The 16,272-nt window shown below is 41.6% G+C and overlaps 2 protein-coding genes across 2 annotated transcripts; both read right to left on the bottom strand.

Moving 5' to 3' along the window:
• Window positions 1-708: 708 nt before the first annotated feature.
• MYF5 (myogenic factor 5) lies at window positions 709-3,535 on the bottom strand. The gene is made up of 3 exons (XM_005571634.4): window positions 2,882-3,535; window positions 2,012-2,087; window positions 709-1,598 (listed from the first exon to the last, which is right to left on the bottom strand). Exons 1-3 carry the CDS (start codon window positions 3,380-3,382, stop codon window positions 1,408-1,410), a joined length of 768 nt encoding a protein of 255 aa, XP_005571691.1. The 5' UTR covers window positions 3,383-3,535; the 3' UTR covers window positions 709-1,407.
• Window positions 3,536-11,058: 7,523 nt separating this feature from the next.
• MYF6 (myogenic factor 6) lies at window positions 11,059-12,854 on the bottom strand. Its single transcript, XM_005571633.5, has 3 exons — window positions 12,317-12,854; window positions 11,937-12,027; window positions 11,059-11,703 (listed from the first exon to the last, which is right to left on the bottom strand). The coding sequence occupies exons 1-3, from the start codon at window positions 12,833-12,835 to the stop codon at window positions 11,585-11,587; spliced, it is 729 nt and encodes a 242-aa protein (XP_005571690.1). The 5' UTR covers window positions 12,836-12,854; the 3' UTR covers window positions 11,059-11,584.
• Window positions 12,855-16,272: the final 3,418 nt, after the last annotated feature.

Below are 16,272 nucleotides of genomic sequence, written 5' to 3'. Positions count from 1 at the left end.
TAATTTTCCACTTAATTGTTCAATTTTTTCATACCAGTTCTTTCTAGAGGAGATTTAGGGTGATGAATACGAGATACGTCTGTTTTACATACACACATGCACACACACGCATACATGATATGATTAATACAATAAAATTTAAAAGGCTGTAAAAAGGAGGAAGACAACTCAATCTGTCTCACTTCAGTATAATTTGTGTAAGTTTTCTTATGTTGGCACTCTGGCCATATAAATCAACCCAATACCTTTAAATATTTTATTGACAATATTAGTATATATTATCAAGATATTTTCAGGCAGGTAGAAAAAGTAAATATGACTTAACTCACGCCTTCTATTGTACTATAGGTATTAAAATGATGTAATATTGTATAGTCTTTTTTTAAAAAGCATGTGTTATTGTCCTGAATAACCTCTATCTTCCCTTCACACACAAATGACTTGATAGTATATGGTACAGTTCTAAGATAAAGGAAAAGTTTCATTTAGCAGGCTCACTTGAAATACATTTAAAAGAAAATATGATATTTTCATTTGTGACATCAACAGGACCTAAACTGGGTTAATGAAAATGATAAATATTCAGATTTATCTGAAAAGCCAACTGTTTAAGAATTTTCAGCCCACACGTAAAGATTTCATGTCAATGAATAGTAATTCCATTAGGAGTGTTCTTTTAAAAGATCATGAGCCAAAATATTTCTTGTAGTAAAAAATTTTATTTATGGTGGAATTTCCAAAATTTCTTATATCTTGAAATTATCCACAAAGTACTATTTTGTGCTTACATTTAAAAGATACATTTCTTACAAGAAAAGATCAAAATATATACATTAGGCAGTATTGTTATATTTTTATTTAATACAATATAACTAAAGGATTAAAGAGAAAAGAAATAGTTAAATATATTTAAAATTCCATTTAACTGATTCTCAGCTACCTTAATGTTTTAAAGAAAAAGATAAAGCTCTAAACACCAGAGACATTTTGATGAGCAAGATTTTTTATATATATATATATACACACACATATACATGTATATATATATATACATATACATGTGTATATATATATACACATATACATATACATGTGTGTATATATATATATATATATAGCATTGCAACAAGCTATCCTCAATGAATTGCCCCCTATCAGAAATACTATTATTGGAACTATGTATTAATATCTAAAGCAAAGAAGAATAAAGAAGAAGAAAGTATTATTTGCAATGATGACTTTTTAGTTAAATACACTTTCTTATAAAGTGGCAAGGTAATCTTTACAAATTTACAACTGAAAAGAAATCTTTATATACATGTTGTCTTGGTTTGGGACTTTTTGAAGCCTTCTTCTTTCTGTGTATTAGGCCCTCCTGGAAGAAGTGATATAGACCAGAAAATTAGTTCATAGCACATGATAAATAAGCCTGGAACTAGAAGCCCCTGGAGTTGCAGGCTGTGAATCGGTGCTGGCAACTGGAGAGAGAGACGCCGGATCCTGGAGAGGCAACCCAGGTTGCTCTGAGGAGGTGATCCGGTCCACTATGTTGGATAAGCAATCCAAGCTGGATAAGGAGTTTTTATCTGTGGCATATACTAAGGATACAAGGAGAAAAGCATTAAAAAATAATTAGCCCAAGATAGACAGACTTGCTTATGTTGCTCCTTAAACTGTGGGTCAGCTCCTCTGACACTCAGAGGTCAGGTGGTCACAGAAACCCTAACATAGAAATTTGCAGCAAATATCTGGCAATTCCTGAGGGGTAGAGGTGCGGAGTGGGGAAGCCTCCTGATAATATTTCAAGCGACAGTGTGTGTGCATGTGTGTGTGCGTGTCTGCTAGGGGGATTTGGAGCAGAAGATGTGTTTATTTTGCTTTGCCAAAGCCTCCCTGTAAGAACCATCACTTCCATTCCCTTCCCCAGTACTGTCAGGAAGAACAGAATTTTATAGGCTGAATTGTCAGAATGAACCGGTCTTTAAACTCCTGTGAAGTTATCAATTCTTACCATTTGATACATCAGAACAGTAGATGCTGTCAAAAGTGCTGCGTTTTCTGGACCAGACAGGACTGTTACATTCGGGCTATAATACGAGACACACAACAAAGTTTGTTTTCAGGTCTTGGCAAAAGATGTTCTGACCGACGGTGAGGCTGTGCTTGCCCACCAGCTCTGTAACCGAACACTGTCAATCACCTTCACTGCCTTGATTTAGGAAGAGCTAGCCCTCTCCAAATTCCCAGGGCACTGAGGTCAATCTCTGTGCTTGAAGAAGAAGAGGGCAGCAGCAAAGGGAAGAGGGGGTGGAATTCAGCAGCAATGTGCATTGGGTTAACCATGCAAAATGGATTGGAGTAGAAGAAAGCCACACTAATTCAGGGAAAGAACACTTTCCCAGGACAAAAACACATTAAAACCTGGCAGCCTTGGAGCAAACGCCCTCTACAAAGAATGCATCAACATCTTTCAGCCAGGCCTCATTGGAGCAGGAACTGGGGTCATGTGGGTATTTCTTTCCATTTCCTCATTAAGTTATAAACGGTGCCTTTACATATTAGTGTAGCGCATGATCCACAGATGGCATATTTTGAAAATAAATTCAGGAATGGAGAAAACATGTGAGTGATCATTCACAGCCACCTATCTCTCATGTCAACCCTCGATTACAGTGTACACCTAGAACCTGCTAGAAAGTCAAACTAAAATCTCGTTCAGCAGCGGTTTGGGGAGTCTTTCTAAATGTGGACCCCTCTCTTATTTTAAAGCAACTCAGCATCTGCCTCCACCCCACTCTTCCCGCTACACCTGGTTAAATGAGGTGTAAGGACTTCAGAAAAGATTAGGGTAGCCTAGCTAGGTACCAGATCTATTGCTTACCATGCCATCAGAACAGTTGGAGGTAGGGCTGGTGGGCTCTGAGCAGCTCTGTCCCGGCAGGCTATAGTAGTTCTCCACCTGCTCTCTCAGCAACTCCTGTAGGCTCTCGATGTAGCGGATGGCATTCCTGAGGATCTCCACCTTGGGCAGCCTCTGGTTGGGGTTGGTCGTGGTGCACCTCTTGAGGGTTTCGAAAGCCTGGTTGACCTTCTTCAGGCGCCTCCTCTCGCGCATGGTGGCTGCCTTCCGCCGATCCATGGTGGTGGACTTCCTCTTGCAGGCTTTGCAGGCCCACATGAGGCAGTGACCAGCCTGGTGGTGGCCGGTAGGCGCTCGCACGTGCTCGTCCTCGTCTGAGCCCTGCAGCTCTGCTTTGTGCGCTCCGAAGGCAGCCACTCGCGGCACAAACTCGTCCCCAAATTCACCCTCGGGGGACGGGATGCAGGAGCCGTCGTAGAAGTACTCAGAAGGTGAGAACTGGCAGCCATCCATCACATCCATCCTGCAGAGAGGCAGGCGGTGCACCTGGATGGCAGCGAGAGGGATAGGGAGAAACCGGAGCCTGGCGCCTCTGCCGACGGGCGGATCCCGGGCGGAGCTCCCTGGTCTCTGGCTCCGGTAATTAACAAGGGCAGACGCCTGTTGGCCTGGGTCGACAAGCTGGGGTTGGGGTTCTTTATATATTCTTTCGGGAGGGAGGCCGGCCCCAGTGGCCAGGCACTATTAGCATATCCCACCGCAACCCCCGCAGGGGCTGTCTGGACAAACCTCCGCCTTTGCTCTAGAGACAATCCGCTGTGTACTGCCCCTTTTGACTCTAATGGTTTTACTGCATTTCTGCTGGGGCGGGAGTGGGTCCCCAACCTGCTCATTTGCACTCTTTAGATAAGCTAAAACAAGGGATTACTTAAGGAGTGTTCCACACAAAAGTAACGAAGGCAGTCCAACTTTTTGCAATTGCACACATATTTTAAAATAGTGACAATAAATAGAAATCCCTTTCACTGGCACCAAGAGCTGACCTGCCCTCCCAGTCCTGGGCATGAGGAATCACCTGATTTGGAGGTGTTTGTTTCTCTTTTTCATGAACTTCGATGATCTCGAAAATTTTTTCCAGCCATTGGATTGAATAATGGTTGCTAAAAACTTGAAGTGGCATTTTCAAACTTGGAGTGAATATATGGTTTGCCTTTTAAAATCTGTTTTGTATAGCTTCAGATGAGTAAAATTTTGCTCTGATTGTCATTTATTCTAGGCTCTACCTTATTGAAGGTAGGGAGGGAGGTTTATTTTCCCATGAGGGGGCTTGCTCTGAGTTCTCCCTGTATGTCTGCTCATCTAAAAGGAGGTGGGGCACAGGAGGGCCAGGTGACCAGGAACATTCCTCCCGTCCTTTCTTCCTTCCTTTTGCCCTTCTGCACAGTATTTGCTGAGCACCTTCTCCTTTGTGCCAGGCGCTCCCTAGATCCTGAGCAGGCCAAAGACCTGCATTGAAAGTGTCTCTGAGATTTCCAATAGAAGCCCAGTTTTCAATGGCAAACTCCCTTTCCAGGGGGCGAGTCTCCTTTCTCCCTGTCTTTCTGCTCCGCCCTGTCATTTCTACAGACTAAACAGCCAAGCTGGGCTTTGGGGTTGCTAATTTTCTGCTTTCAGGCAAACTAACACCGTTACAGATGCGTCCCAGCTGCTGCCACTGCAATCCTTGACTCGTGTAAAATTTCCAACTCCTCAAACCAGGAGTAACTTCACACACTTCAGTGACAAAAGCCTTCCAGAAAAGCAATCACAGCAGGGTCTTTGGAACTTCGATGGATAGAAGGCAAGAGGGGAGGGTTGTCATTTAAGTGAGAATGAATCTATTACTCAGCTTTTACCAATCCTCCTCCACCCTTAATCCACTTTCAGGTTACTTGGGTTGGGAGGCGCTGTTTATGTTTAGGAAAAGCAATTACTTAAGGTCTACACAATTAGTCTGGGGTTTTGGACTAGGTCTTGTGGCCCAGTTAAAAGAAGCCAGAGTGTTCTCAACTCAACCTAGGGTCACCCAGTTCAATAAATATTGTGGCTCCAAAGTTATTGGGAAGAGGAGGGAGTCTTCCTTCCTAATATTGTTATTATTATTATCATCACTATTTCTTTCAGTGAATGGAACTTTGTACTTTTTTTTTTTTTTCAGAATTATTTTCTTAAAGCAACCTGGTTCATCCAGCATCTTTAGGGGCCAGAGAAGTATCAACCTTTTCAGGGTGAGATCTTCTCTCTAAAGTGAAGACCTTGAAAACCAGAAGTGGGAGAGTGACACTGTCAGTCACTAAGGTTTGCTAGCCACATCATTGCTGTCTCCTCTCTTCTGTCCTGTCATTTCTAAGACAAAGATCTCTCCTGAAAATCAGGCTCCCTCTCACACCAATGGGCTGCTTAATCATCTGACCAGTGGGAAATCCATCTGCACCTTTTTTAGTGCTATTAACAAGTCGCTGCCTTTGAAATGAATACGGTATCCAGGGCTACGCCAGATAAAAAGAGGCAAGTTCAAGAAGAACCCAGGTGGAATCTAAGATGCCATCCATGCTGGTGGAAACATTCAAATGCACAGCAAATGCAAAGCACATTGCTACCTCTGAAATACAATAGTGGGTAGATATCCTCCCCTGGGAATTCTCAGCCAAGTCCCACAGTTTCTATCAGCAGCCATATGACCACTGTTTTATTTATTTATTTATTTTTGGCTGTGGAGTCCACAAATGAGCTCAGACTTGTGATTTGGACACAAATAAACTTGGTCTTTAAAGTCTGAGTGAAAGTTAGAGGTTACGCTTCTGCTCATCGTTCAGCTAATTTCTGAAAGCACTTACTGTGATTTGTACTCAAGCCCCTCAGCGTGAAATATTTTTAACTAACAATTATTGAGAATTTTCTATTTGCCGCGCACTGTTCTCAACCCTTTCCATAGATTAACCTAACAATTAATACTCCAAACCACCCTGTGGGAGCTATTATTGGACCCATTGTAGAAAGAAAGTAAACCCGAGCTTCAGGTACTAGGTTATTTGCCCCAAGGTCACACAAGATTGGAAACTGGGCATCCTGTCATCACAGCTCCTACTCCTAGAGGTGATTTTGTTCGTTTTCTTCTTCAATTAATTTAGGCTCCGTGCGCTTCCTTAGCGCTCCAGAGCATAAACTTACAAAAGCTGGCTACTCAACATCTTTCCCTGGTTCCCGTGCCTGGGAAGACGCTGTCACTCAGGACCCTCTGTCAGTAAGGGCAGTTCTCAGAGGTTAAAGCTGTCTTTGGTAAGGTGATCTCAAAACAAAGTTACCAGAGTGCCGCGAGCAACTGGAACTAAAGAAGCCGAGAAAACACAAGCGCCCGGCGGCTTAATGGGACTTGCTAGCAGGAGAACAGGGTCCGGAGTTGAGAGCCCTTGGGACGCAAGTGCTGAAAATAGGATCTCAGAGCACCAAAGTAAAAAGAAATAAGACAAAACTTTTAAAACGCTGTCAGGGGCGAGAGAAGAAAGAGAGAGAGAGAGAGAGAAAGAGAGAGAGAGAGAAGCAATATGCTAAGAAGGTAGGCAATCAGCACCACAAAGATGGCCAAGGCGTCCCGATTCAGGAGCGGTCGCCCTGCTCTTTTCTCAGGGGAGACCTGGAAGGGGAAAAATAAAGAACTGGGTGAGCAACATAGAGAAAAACTTTTTTTTTTTTTTTTTTTTTTTAATGCGTTGGCCAGGGAAGCATGTAAAAAGTTTTAAAAATGGCTCTAAAAAGATCTACTCAGGGCACCCTTTTGTACTCAAAATGGGACTAGATTGGCTTTTGCTCCTTACACAAAGAATCAAAATAAGTTTTCCACTATTTCTGCAGAGAAGTGAATTTCTTGCATGCGCAGAAAACGCACATTTATTTCATATGTAAGCAGGTTGTTAGAAATGACACTCCAACACTGTCTGCTAGGAAAGTCTAACAGTGGGTAGATGAGGGGAAGAAAACCCAGTCACCTCTGGTGCTATAAATGGATACCCACAAAGGCTCTGGTGAAGTAGATTTTTTTTTTCATTTTATATTCTGAAAAAAATAAATACATTTGATTTTCTTATAATTTAGAATTATAACCAGGTTCTAATTGCAATGACCTTTAAGTAACATCAACTTTTTTCTCTTTTTTTTAAGTGAAATCTGTGTTAGTTTAAGCATTTTGGCAACACATTAATAGTGATGGACAGACCACACCAGCAAAATGATTCTCATACCTTCCTCTTCTAGTAAATTTTGCCCACCCTAGGCTTTCTGCATTATTGAAAATTCTCTATGCTTTTCTTAGAGAGAGAAAACAAATACATATAGAAGGATACATCCGTTCCATTTCACTTCTGCCCCTACCTGCAGATCCTTATCAACTCCTGTACTAAGGGAATTATTCTTGATATTTTTTGTATTATAGATGACTTCACAATGTGCTAAACAATTGCAAACTGCTATTAGCTCTGGGAATCAGGCACACCTAAGTAAACACATTAGTACCTGCCAGAGCTGCTGGAAGAATTTGTGAAGACAGCTGAGGAAGACATTGGCCTCTGCTTGAATTAGAGGACTTCCAGGAGAGATCAAAGGCCTAAGTAAGGACATTTAGCAGCCTTGAGAGTACAGAAAGTAGCCAGTTCTTACAGCGTTACCTTTGTTGCAGCACATGGCATAGCCATTCCATCTCAGAGTGACTCTGAACTAGGCTTGCAAAAAATTTGCTTTTTTCAGAGTGAAACGTCTACGATGGAGGATCATCTTTTATAAGTTTAATAGTTTAAGAGAGTGACTGGAGGGGCCTGTCAGAGAAATAGCTTGGTGGTTTGGCTCTTTGAGAAAATACTATGTTATTGATAATTTATCAGTGCATTGGATTCGGCAATTAGATATTCAAAGTTTAAACAAAAATGTTAAAAAAAATTTCAGCTATGGTGTTGTGGGAGAGTGATTTGAAATGATGAAATGGGATAAAATATTACTAGAAGATAAAAACAACTGGGTAAACTAACTTTAGTAAAAAAAAAAAAAAAAAAAAAAAAAGTCTTAATAAGGATAGAGGTCACTTTCAGCATCCCAAGATTTCTCTGCTAGTTTCATAAGTAGTTGTGAACCGTAAATTCCAGCATTCCCTCCACCCCCAAAACATACGCAATAGTTTGGAGAAAAATAAATAAGACTGTTAGACATAAGGGGATTTCCAGTGTTCAGGCTTGGAATTCAGTGATCCAGGTATTAAAATTAGTATGAAAGCCGACATTTGATTTTCTGCAAATCATTTCTGTAGTAATATAATAAAGAAAATCGCTCATTATTTTGTATTTGATAGCTTTATACCTGCCTCTGGAAAGAGGCTTGAATTTAATCCCAAATTGCTTATCTTTACCAAGTTATTATGTCTTGATTTTCTGCTTCCACAGCCCTGTTTATTTTGGCTTTGGCCTCAGTAAAGATTATCATCATTAATATCAAACAAAAACATTTTAATTGCAAACACACCAAGGATTTCATTGGAAAGCCTAACATGTCATCTGTAGCAGTGGAGGTCACATGAAGTCTTTGGGAAATATTTGCTCTATTTAATGAAGAGACTTCCATAGGCAAACTTATTCCAAACAATTTCTCAAGTTACCCAGCTAAGAGAGATAGAAAGGATTTGGCTTGCAAAGACTGAATAAAATCCATCAACAAGTAAAGTCCATGAATTAATAAAAGCATTCTGCTGTAGAGCCATTTATAACACAGATCTTACTATAAGTATATGCTAAATTATAAATTAAACGAGTTCACTTAATCAGTTACATTATTTTATTTGTGTTGCATAATAAATTTGAATTTTAAAAATAGAAGTGTACAGATATACAATTTAGGGGAAAACCCTATTGATTCTCAGGGAGAAAATGATGGGTATCTAATAAGCATAATTAATGAGCATAGACACTACCCAGACATATTCACACATGTTTTGGTTGGATAATTTGAAATGCTTTACCACTTACTTTTTTAACTTACTGCTCTAATTTGGAGTTCACTAGCTAGCCACTCTTGAGAAAGAGCTTTTGGAAAACAAATGTCAAGGAGAGCCATATTTTTCCCCAGACCGTAAGATGTTGCTTATTAATTTCCCAAGGCAAGCTGGGCCCAGTGGAATGGGCCTGTAGTCCCAGCTACCTGAAAGGCTGAGGCTGGAGGATCACTTGAACCCAGGAGTTCAAGCCTGGGCAACAGGGGACACATCACCCCTTAAACAGAAAAAAAAAAAAAAAAAAAAAAAAAAAGAGGAAAGAAATTGCCAATGTGCCAAGGCATCTCTTTCACAGAACATGATGGTTAAGAACACAGGCTTGAATCCATTGATAATTGACTGGCTCTGAATCCTGGCTCTATGCAGTACTTAACCAAGTGCAGGAAACTCTGTTCCACGGATGTTCTTTGAAGTAAAAGTAATAGCAGTACCTCTCTCATCTGTTGTAGGATTATGAGTTAATATTTAAATACTAAGAATGGCTCATTTATGTTGCTTTTGTTCTCATTGTTGTAAATACTTTCCCCAGCCAGATCAAAGAAAGGCTGAAGAAACTATGACTTTTGGTGGAAGAAAAGGGTCTTTGAATTGACTAATGAAGAAGAGAGCTGGCATCTAGTGTTTATTTTGTGCCATTTTGGCTAAGCACTTCACATGTGTTATCTCAGTGAATCTTCACAACCTCAGGAGGAAACGGGACTAAGAATGAGCAGTGACTAGGCCTAGACAGTGGCAGCCTGGATTCCATCTAGGTAGTCAACCCCACACAGGCTCAGCAGTTTGCATCCGCTAAATCTCCCACCTGCCTCTCCCAAAACTTTAAAAGAGATTGTATGTCAATGTCAGCTTCCACTATGAACCTTTCTGCATTTCAAATGTATATTAGAAGAAATCTGAATTTCCCATATACTCAGAAAACACAGTGACTATTATTATCCCCAGGAAGAGGCCTTCCTTTCTGAGAGGAAAAAGGGGCAAGATACAGCTCTGTACCTGCAGGGGGCGCTGTCTGTGGTGCTGTCTGCGCAACAAGAAGGTCCAGCCTCTGGAGGGTTAGGAAGGAAACGGTGGGCTGGGAAATACTGAATCCGATTTGATTTTCACATCTGCTAACTGATGACTAGCTGTTCGCGGGGAGGAGGAAAGGTAGAAGTTCAGGGGTAGGGGAAGGGAGTGAAGGTGCCACCTACAGAATCTAAGAGAGAAGTTGCAATTCAAAAGAAATGGCTTCCTCCTCTCCTCTGCCTCACTTCCCACTGTGTTTCTTGGTGGTCGTTTCTTCCTACGGTTACAGGATAAACAAACCTGGCACACGTTGTAAAATCCGCATGGTGAGGAGCTCCTGGAGCTTCTAGCCTCTCTGGGGCTTTGCTGTTTGGCCCGGCTAAGAGGTTGCATGTGTGTTGTTGTTGTCTTTTGTCCTCAACCATTGAAACCTTCCCTCACTCTAAGCAGCCCTCCCTTCAAAGGAGCCCACCCCACCTCCAGAGACAGATTGCCCATTTCTTTTATCTTTTGTGTGTGGAAAACAAACCCAAGCCAAACGAGGCCTTGAGGATATTCCAGTCTGCTAGGGACCAGTCTAGTTCAAGAAAACTGGGGAGGAGGCCCCGAGATCCGGCCCTGAGGCCAGTGCAGACCCGGGAACTCCAGAGCCGCACTTCAGGACAAGAGCGACCTGGGAAGAATAAGAGGGACGGCAATTTGGGGGTCAATCCGCTGAAGATCTTTTCGGGAAATGAGCACAGTTTTGGTGTGGTAATTTCTTGCAACCATATTTTCCTAGATTGAGAATTCCATTGTTAACTTTGGGTAAGTAAATCTCACCCAGTTCTCCAGGTAGAGGAGTGTAAAAACAGACGGAAAAAGATGCTGACAAAAGGAAAATGACATTTTTCTTCTGGGCACTATTCACTTCCAATGACAAGTGTGAGGTCTACGACAGATAGAAAAGTATCCAGTTTAATTCAGACTAAGGAAAGCCAAATTTCCTCCCTTTCAATTGGCCTGTAAGAAAACACCCAAATAAATGGGCTTGTGTGGTGTCTAAATTAAAATATGGCTCCTCTTTATTTTTGTATACATGCCTCCAAACATATTTTTCCAGTTCCATCAAACTAGGACCAACTTTGTTCATATAGAAACTTCTTTTTAATATTACAATACCAGGATCCTCGCACATTTTATATACATCATTCCACATTTAAAATATATTTTAGGTTTACATAAAAAATGAAAGTGCTAAACTATTTACAAAAAAAACATTAAATACCCCTAACATTAAATGCAACGTTCCCACTTTAGACAGGAATGAACTTTTTTTGAACATGGCACAAAAGGATCACCGTAATAAAAGTTAATATATTATAAAATCAACCAAACAAAAACAAAATAAGGAGGCTAGACCTAAGCCACTCGAGGTTCCAAAATAAAAAAATAAATAAAATGAAAGCCCAAGGCCGAAAGGCTTTTTCATTTGAGCCTGACAACAGTTTTCGCAATGTTTCTTTGTGAATGTGTCTCCTTCTCTTTCACCAACTTTTCGGTCTAGGTTCCTAAATGTTAATATAATGTGACCTAATCTAAAGGATTAGGCCAGGAAGCGTTGGTGGGGTCTTCCTGCTGCGTGGAGAAGGTCTCAAGCGCCGGTCCAGTTACTTCTCCACCACCTCCTCCACGCAGGGGAGTTTGCGTTCCTCCGAGGAAATACTGTCCACGATGGAAGAAAGGCATCGAAGGCTACTCGAGGCTGACGAATCAATACTTGCTCCTCCTAAGTGCAAAAAACACACACACAAACATAGCACCCAAAGAAGGAAAACGAAGCAGCTCCGCGCCCCGCGCGAGGCCGCTTTGGCTGCGCAGAAAGGCCTGGTCCCTGCGAGCAAAGAGCGCCCTTTTCGCAGGGTGCGTCCCTGCTGTCGCTTCGAGCCCTCTCGGCCCGAGCATCCTATCCACCTCCCGGATTTTCTCTGGTGCGGCCCAGAGCCCTTTCTTTTACTTTACCTTCTTTAGCAGTTATCACGAGCCCCCTGGAATGATCGGAAACACTTGGCCACTGGGAGCTGCAGGTGCGCAGGAAATCCGCACCCTCAAGCTGGAGGGAAAACCAAAGCAGCAGCAGATTAGGAAAGAAACATCGGTTCCGGGGGTGGGGTTGCGTGGTGGGGGGGCGGCTTTCCTGCTTCCTCGGGCGGGGTACGCATTTCCTGCCTATTGCAAGCACCCGGTCTTCTTGGGCCACTGGGGGTTCATTAGAGACGGAGCGGGAGGGGCGGGCGAGAAAGGGGGAAGGGAAAAAAGACCAAGCAGCTGGAGGTTAAGGCCCCGAGGAAGGCGTTTAATTAGCCTTTGCATTTCCCTGCCCCGGCAGCATCTAGGCTTACGTTTTCTTGCTTGGGTCTGTAGCTGAAGGGGTCCACCCCCAGCTCCTGCATTTTCTCCTGCTGATCCAGCCTGTGCAGCAGGTCCTGCAGCCGCTCAATATAGCTGATGGCACTCCGCAGAATCTCCACCTTGGGCAGCCTCTGGTTGGGGTTGGCCACAGTCCGCCGCTTCAGTGCCTCGAAGGCCTCGTTAATTTTCTTTAGCCTCCTCCTTTCGCGCAGGGTGGCGGCCTTTCGCCGGTCCGTGGGGGCAGATTTTCTCTTGCAGGTCTTGCAAGCCCAGATCAGACACTGGCCGGGGCAGTGTGGAGGCTGCAGGCCCGGGGGCGCCAGGACATGTTCCTCTCCGCTGCTGTCGCTCCCCGCTTCCGGGGGCATTTGGTCCTGGCAGGGGGACAGGGTACCATCACTCCCTGGGTACAAAGGAGAGCCTTCTGCCACTTCTAATGGCTGCAGAGTAACATTTTCCCCATCCAAGTAGAAAAAATAGGAGCCAGTTTCAAAAAGGTCCATCATCATGTTCTCCTCCTTGGCCTCTGACTCGATCTGAACTGGGTGATGGACTCAAAAACCCAGAGGAACCACCCAGATGGCATTTAATTAGTGCAGTGACATAAGTCGACCCAGCTTTATATATAGTAGCTCCTGAAACTCAATCCAACTTTTAGCTGTCATGGAGCATCAGTCTCCCAATGTGATTGCAGCTAGTGCTCTCTAGAACATCTAGTTTGAAAGAAAACTGAGAAGTGTCACCTCCCAGAGTATTCTGACCATCTATGTGCAGACCAGGTTACACAGAGAGAATCACATAATTTAAACAAAGCATTGAACGCTTCCATTTGGGGCAGTTTAGATACTAACCTGCTTACAGGACAACTTCAAAACAACTGGGGATTAACATTGCCCCACTCCCCTCCCCCTGTGCTCATCTGAATTCTAAGTATAGACCCATGATGAAAGATTTCAAAGGCAATAGCCGTTGCTCCAAAATAGCCGGGTTAATATTTGCAGAGTGTTTCAGCTCCTTTCTCTCTCCTGCCTCTCAAAAAGATGCTATTCCTGTGATTAAAACCATTACAGTCCTTCAAAGGTTATACATGACTTTCAGGCTTCAGCCTCAATAGAAGCAGGTAAATCTCTTTCCTCTCTTTTACTAAGGCTGCAAGATGATTTGGGAAATGGAGGGGGTGGCTGAAGGGTTCTCACATCCCATGATACTGGATGAAATGATTCTCTGGGTCCTTCCATAGAGACTGTCCTTGACTATCTTTTTTTTTTTTTTTCCTTTGGGCAGAGGGGCAATCAGGATTTGAATTCTGTACCCTTCCATTTGTGGAGCAGTATTACATATGTGGTAGGGAGTGGGATAGAGGATGGGGTTGCAATACATGTAATAAGTCCTCCTTAAAAATAGGTTTAGTGAAAACAAGACTCACAGCTACTTGATATTTCAACATTTACTTGTGGCCCCTTCCAAGGTGCCTCTTTTATGATTCCAGTGCTGAACACTGTGTGCTCACCATTTTTTCTTTTGCATTCTTACTATCCATTGACTCCAAATAAGTTGTTTGATGGGATTTAAGTGAGAAAGGTTAGCAACCAAGGCATGAGCAAGGAAACAGCATTTTTTACATTGCAGCTTGCGCATGGTCCATAAAACATGTATTGTTCTTCGGGAGACAGTACAATATGAAGGTGAAGTGCAGGGGCCCTAGATTCCAAAGAACTATCAAGTCCTAGCAAGGTTAATTTCTATGTATATATCCATGGGTAAGTACTAGATCCTGATGTCTTCAAGATGATAGTGGTTTCCTTACAGTAAGGATTGGTGAGGATTTAATCAAATGATACCATGCATGTGAAGCACGTAGCACATAGCTGCTTGATGAACAACAGTAGTTATCATTTATAGTATAAAGCCATGTTAGGGCAAAGACCTGTTCCTGTGGATGAAATAAAGCATAGCTGTTGGAGAGGTTTTTTTTTTTTTCTTACCTCCGTCTCTTTTGCTGTTCTTTCCTTTCCTTTCACCTTTCCCCCTAGAGCTCTGGAAGGACTTCCTGCCTGTAACTGGCCTTTGGGATGACAGTCAACCTTGGTTTTGGTCTTTATAGTCAGTGCCTGAAAAACTACATGGAAACATAAAATCTTATTGCTCTACCCCAAGCAGTAGTGATTATAAGTTGTGTTCTTTATGACTTTATTTTAAAAAATGAATAAAGATAATGCAGGAAATCAACAGTCAGGTAATTTAGAAATTATTAATCAAGTGGCCTATTCTAGAAGATGATTCTTCACACTTTCTATTGAGCCACAGACTGGGATGTTAAGGTTTGATATTTTTGGCTGTTTTTATTCCTTATCAAGTTTAATAAATATTCTTAGATTTTTGGAATGGTAGGAAGCAGAGAGAAAGTTACAAGAGGCCAATACTTCTTCTGTGACCTTTTTTTTCTATTTTCACCAGTTTCTTGGTTGCTCAAGTCAGCAATTAAAACTGCAGATTGAAAGTTTCAGCAACTCAGGGTATAATCTAACATCTATTATAGAAAATTAGCTTTTGCTCTCAACCACACTTTATGTTGTCTTTTGTAAATGTGAAGATAATTTGAAAAGTTAACTAAGATTATGATGATAAAAATCATTAAGATCATTAAGATAAAAATGACTGATTTTTTTTGAATTCAGCATTTATTGGGTACCTACTAAGTGCCAAATAGTGTCCTGGATGCTAAGAATAAAGCATTAAAAAAATTGTCTCTTCTCATGGAGTCTGAATCTAAAGAAGTGAGTTAAATTAACAGACCAAATGGGAGAAATAGCCTTGGAATTGGGATGGGGAAGGCCTAGATTATAGTCTTTTGGGGCCCGTGAGGATTTAATGAACCCTACTATCTCAAATCCTCAGATGTTTCATTCATAACTTTGGTATGATGACAAAAGATGTCCATATTCACAGGACGCTATAAAAATTAAGTTTTCAAAAACGTGAAACCCACCTCAAAAATGTAGCATCCTCTCTGAAAGTACTTTTATTATTGGAATTAGTATGTTCAGAGAAAAATGAGAGAAGAAAAATATCACTACTAAGCAATTTTGAAGCCTGGATAAAGAAATAATGTTTAAGACATTACCATTCTTAGACTCGCCACTGATTTTAAGTGGTATCAGATAGATATTAGAGAGCCTGCACATCATGAACCTGCTAAAAAATATGAAAGTTCGCCGTTTCCTTTTTCTGTTTCTTTCATTCATGTGTCACCACTGGAAAAAGAGCCAGTTTAGAAATGTAGAAAGAGAATTACTTTTTTTTTTTAAGTACATAAAGCTTTGGGGTGCAGATCAAGAGCAACTTCTTAGGCAAGGTATAAAGTCAACCTTCACCTGTTGAATTGTTCCTTATTAAATTATAAATCCCCTTTTCCAACATGCTGTAGACCTCAGACCAGCAAAATTAGTGTGAGTGTTCACCTTGGTTTAAACAGATTTTTTCCCCTTTTTTGTTGTTGTTTTTGGGGTTGAGGGAAGGAGGTTGGAGGAGAAAACAAGGAAATGCCAGCTTGGGAAATAACCACCCTTTATTAGATTAGGTCAATGGGAAAATACGCACTGATTCCAAACTTCTAACTAGTGAACTCTTGGAACTCAAACTGTTTACAAAATATGAGATGCCTGTAATTGCAATTATATTACTTCTCAGTAGAACTTGGAGACACAGACCTTGACAAGTGGTCAAGTCAGGTTTATATAAACTGCAATCCTCCAAGCTTTAAATAGTCCAAATATTTTTTAAACTATGGACAAAGTAAGTGATAATAGGGGAATAATAATATTATCATTAATAAAATCACTCCAAGGGGACTAGACTTCATTCATCATCAAATCTGAAACTAGGTTAGTGATAGAATGGGAAGTTTTCATGTAGTTTACCACCCTGGTGTTCTTACTTCATGCTT

Source organism: Macaca fascicularis, chromosome 11 (genome assembly GCF_037993035.2).
Source record: "Macaca fascicularis isolate 582-1 chromosome 11, T2T-MFA8v1.1".
In the NCBI taxonomy this organism is placed as follows: Eukaryota; Metazoa; Chordata; class Mammalia; order Primates; family Cercopithecidae; genus Macaca; species Macaca fascicularis.
This window is presented reverse-complemented; position numbering and strand designations above follow the sequence as displayed.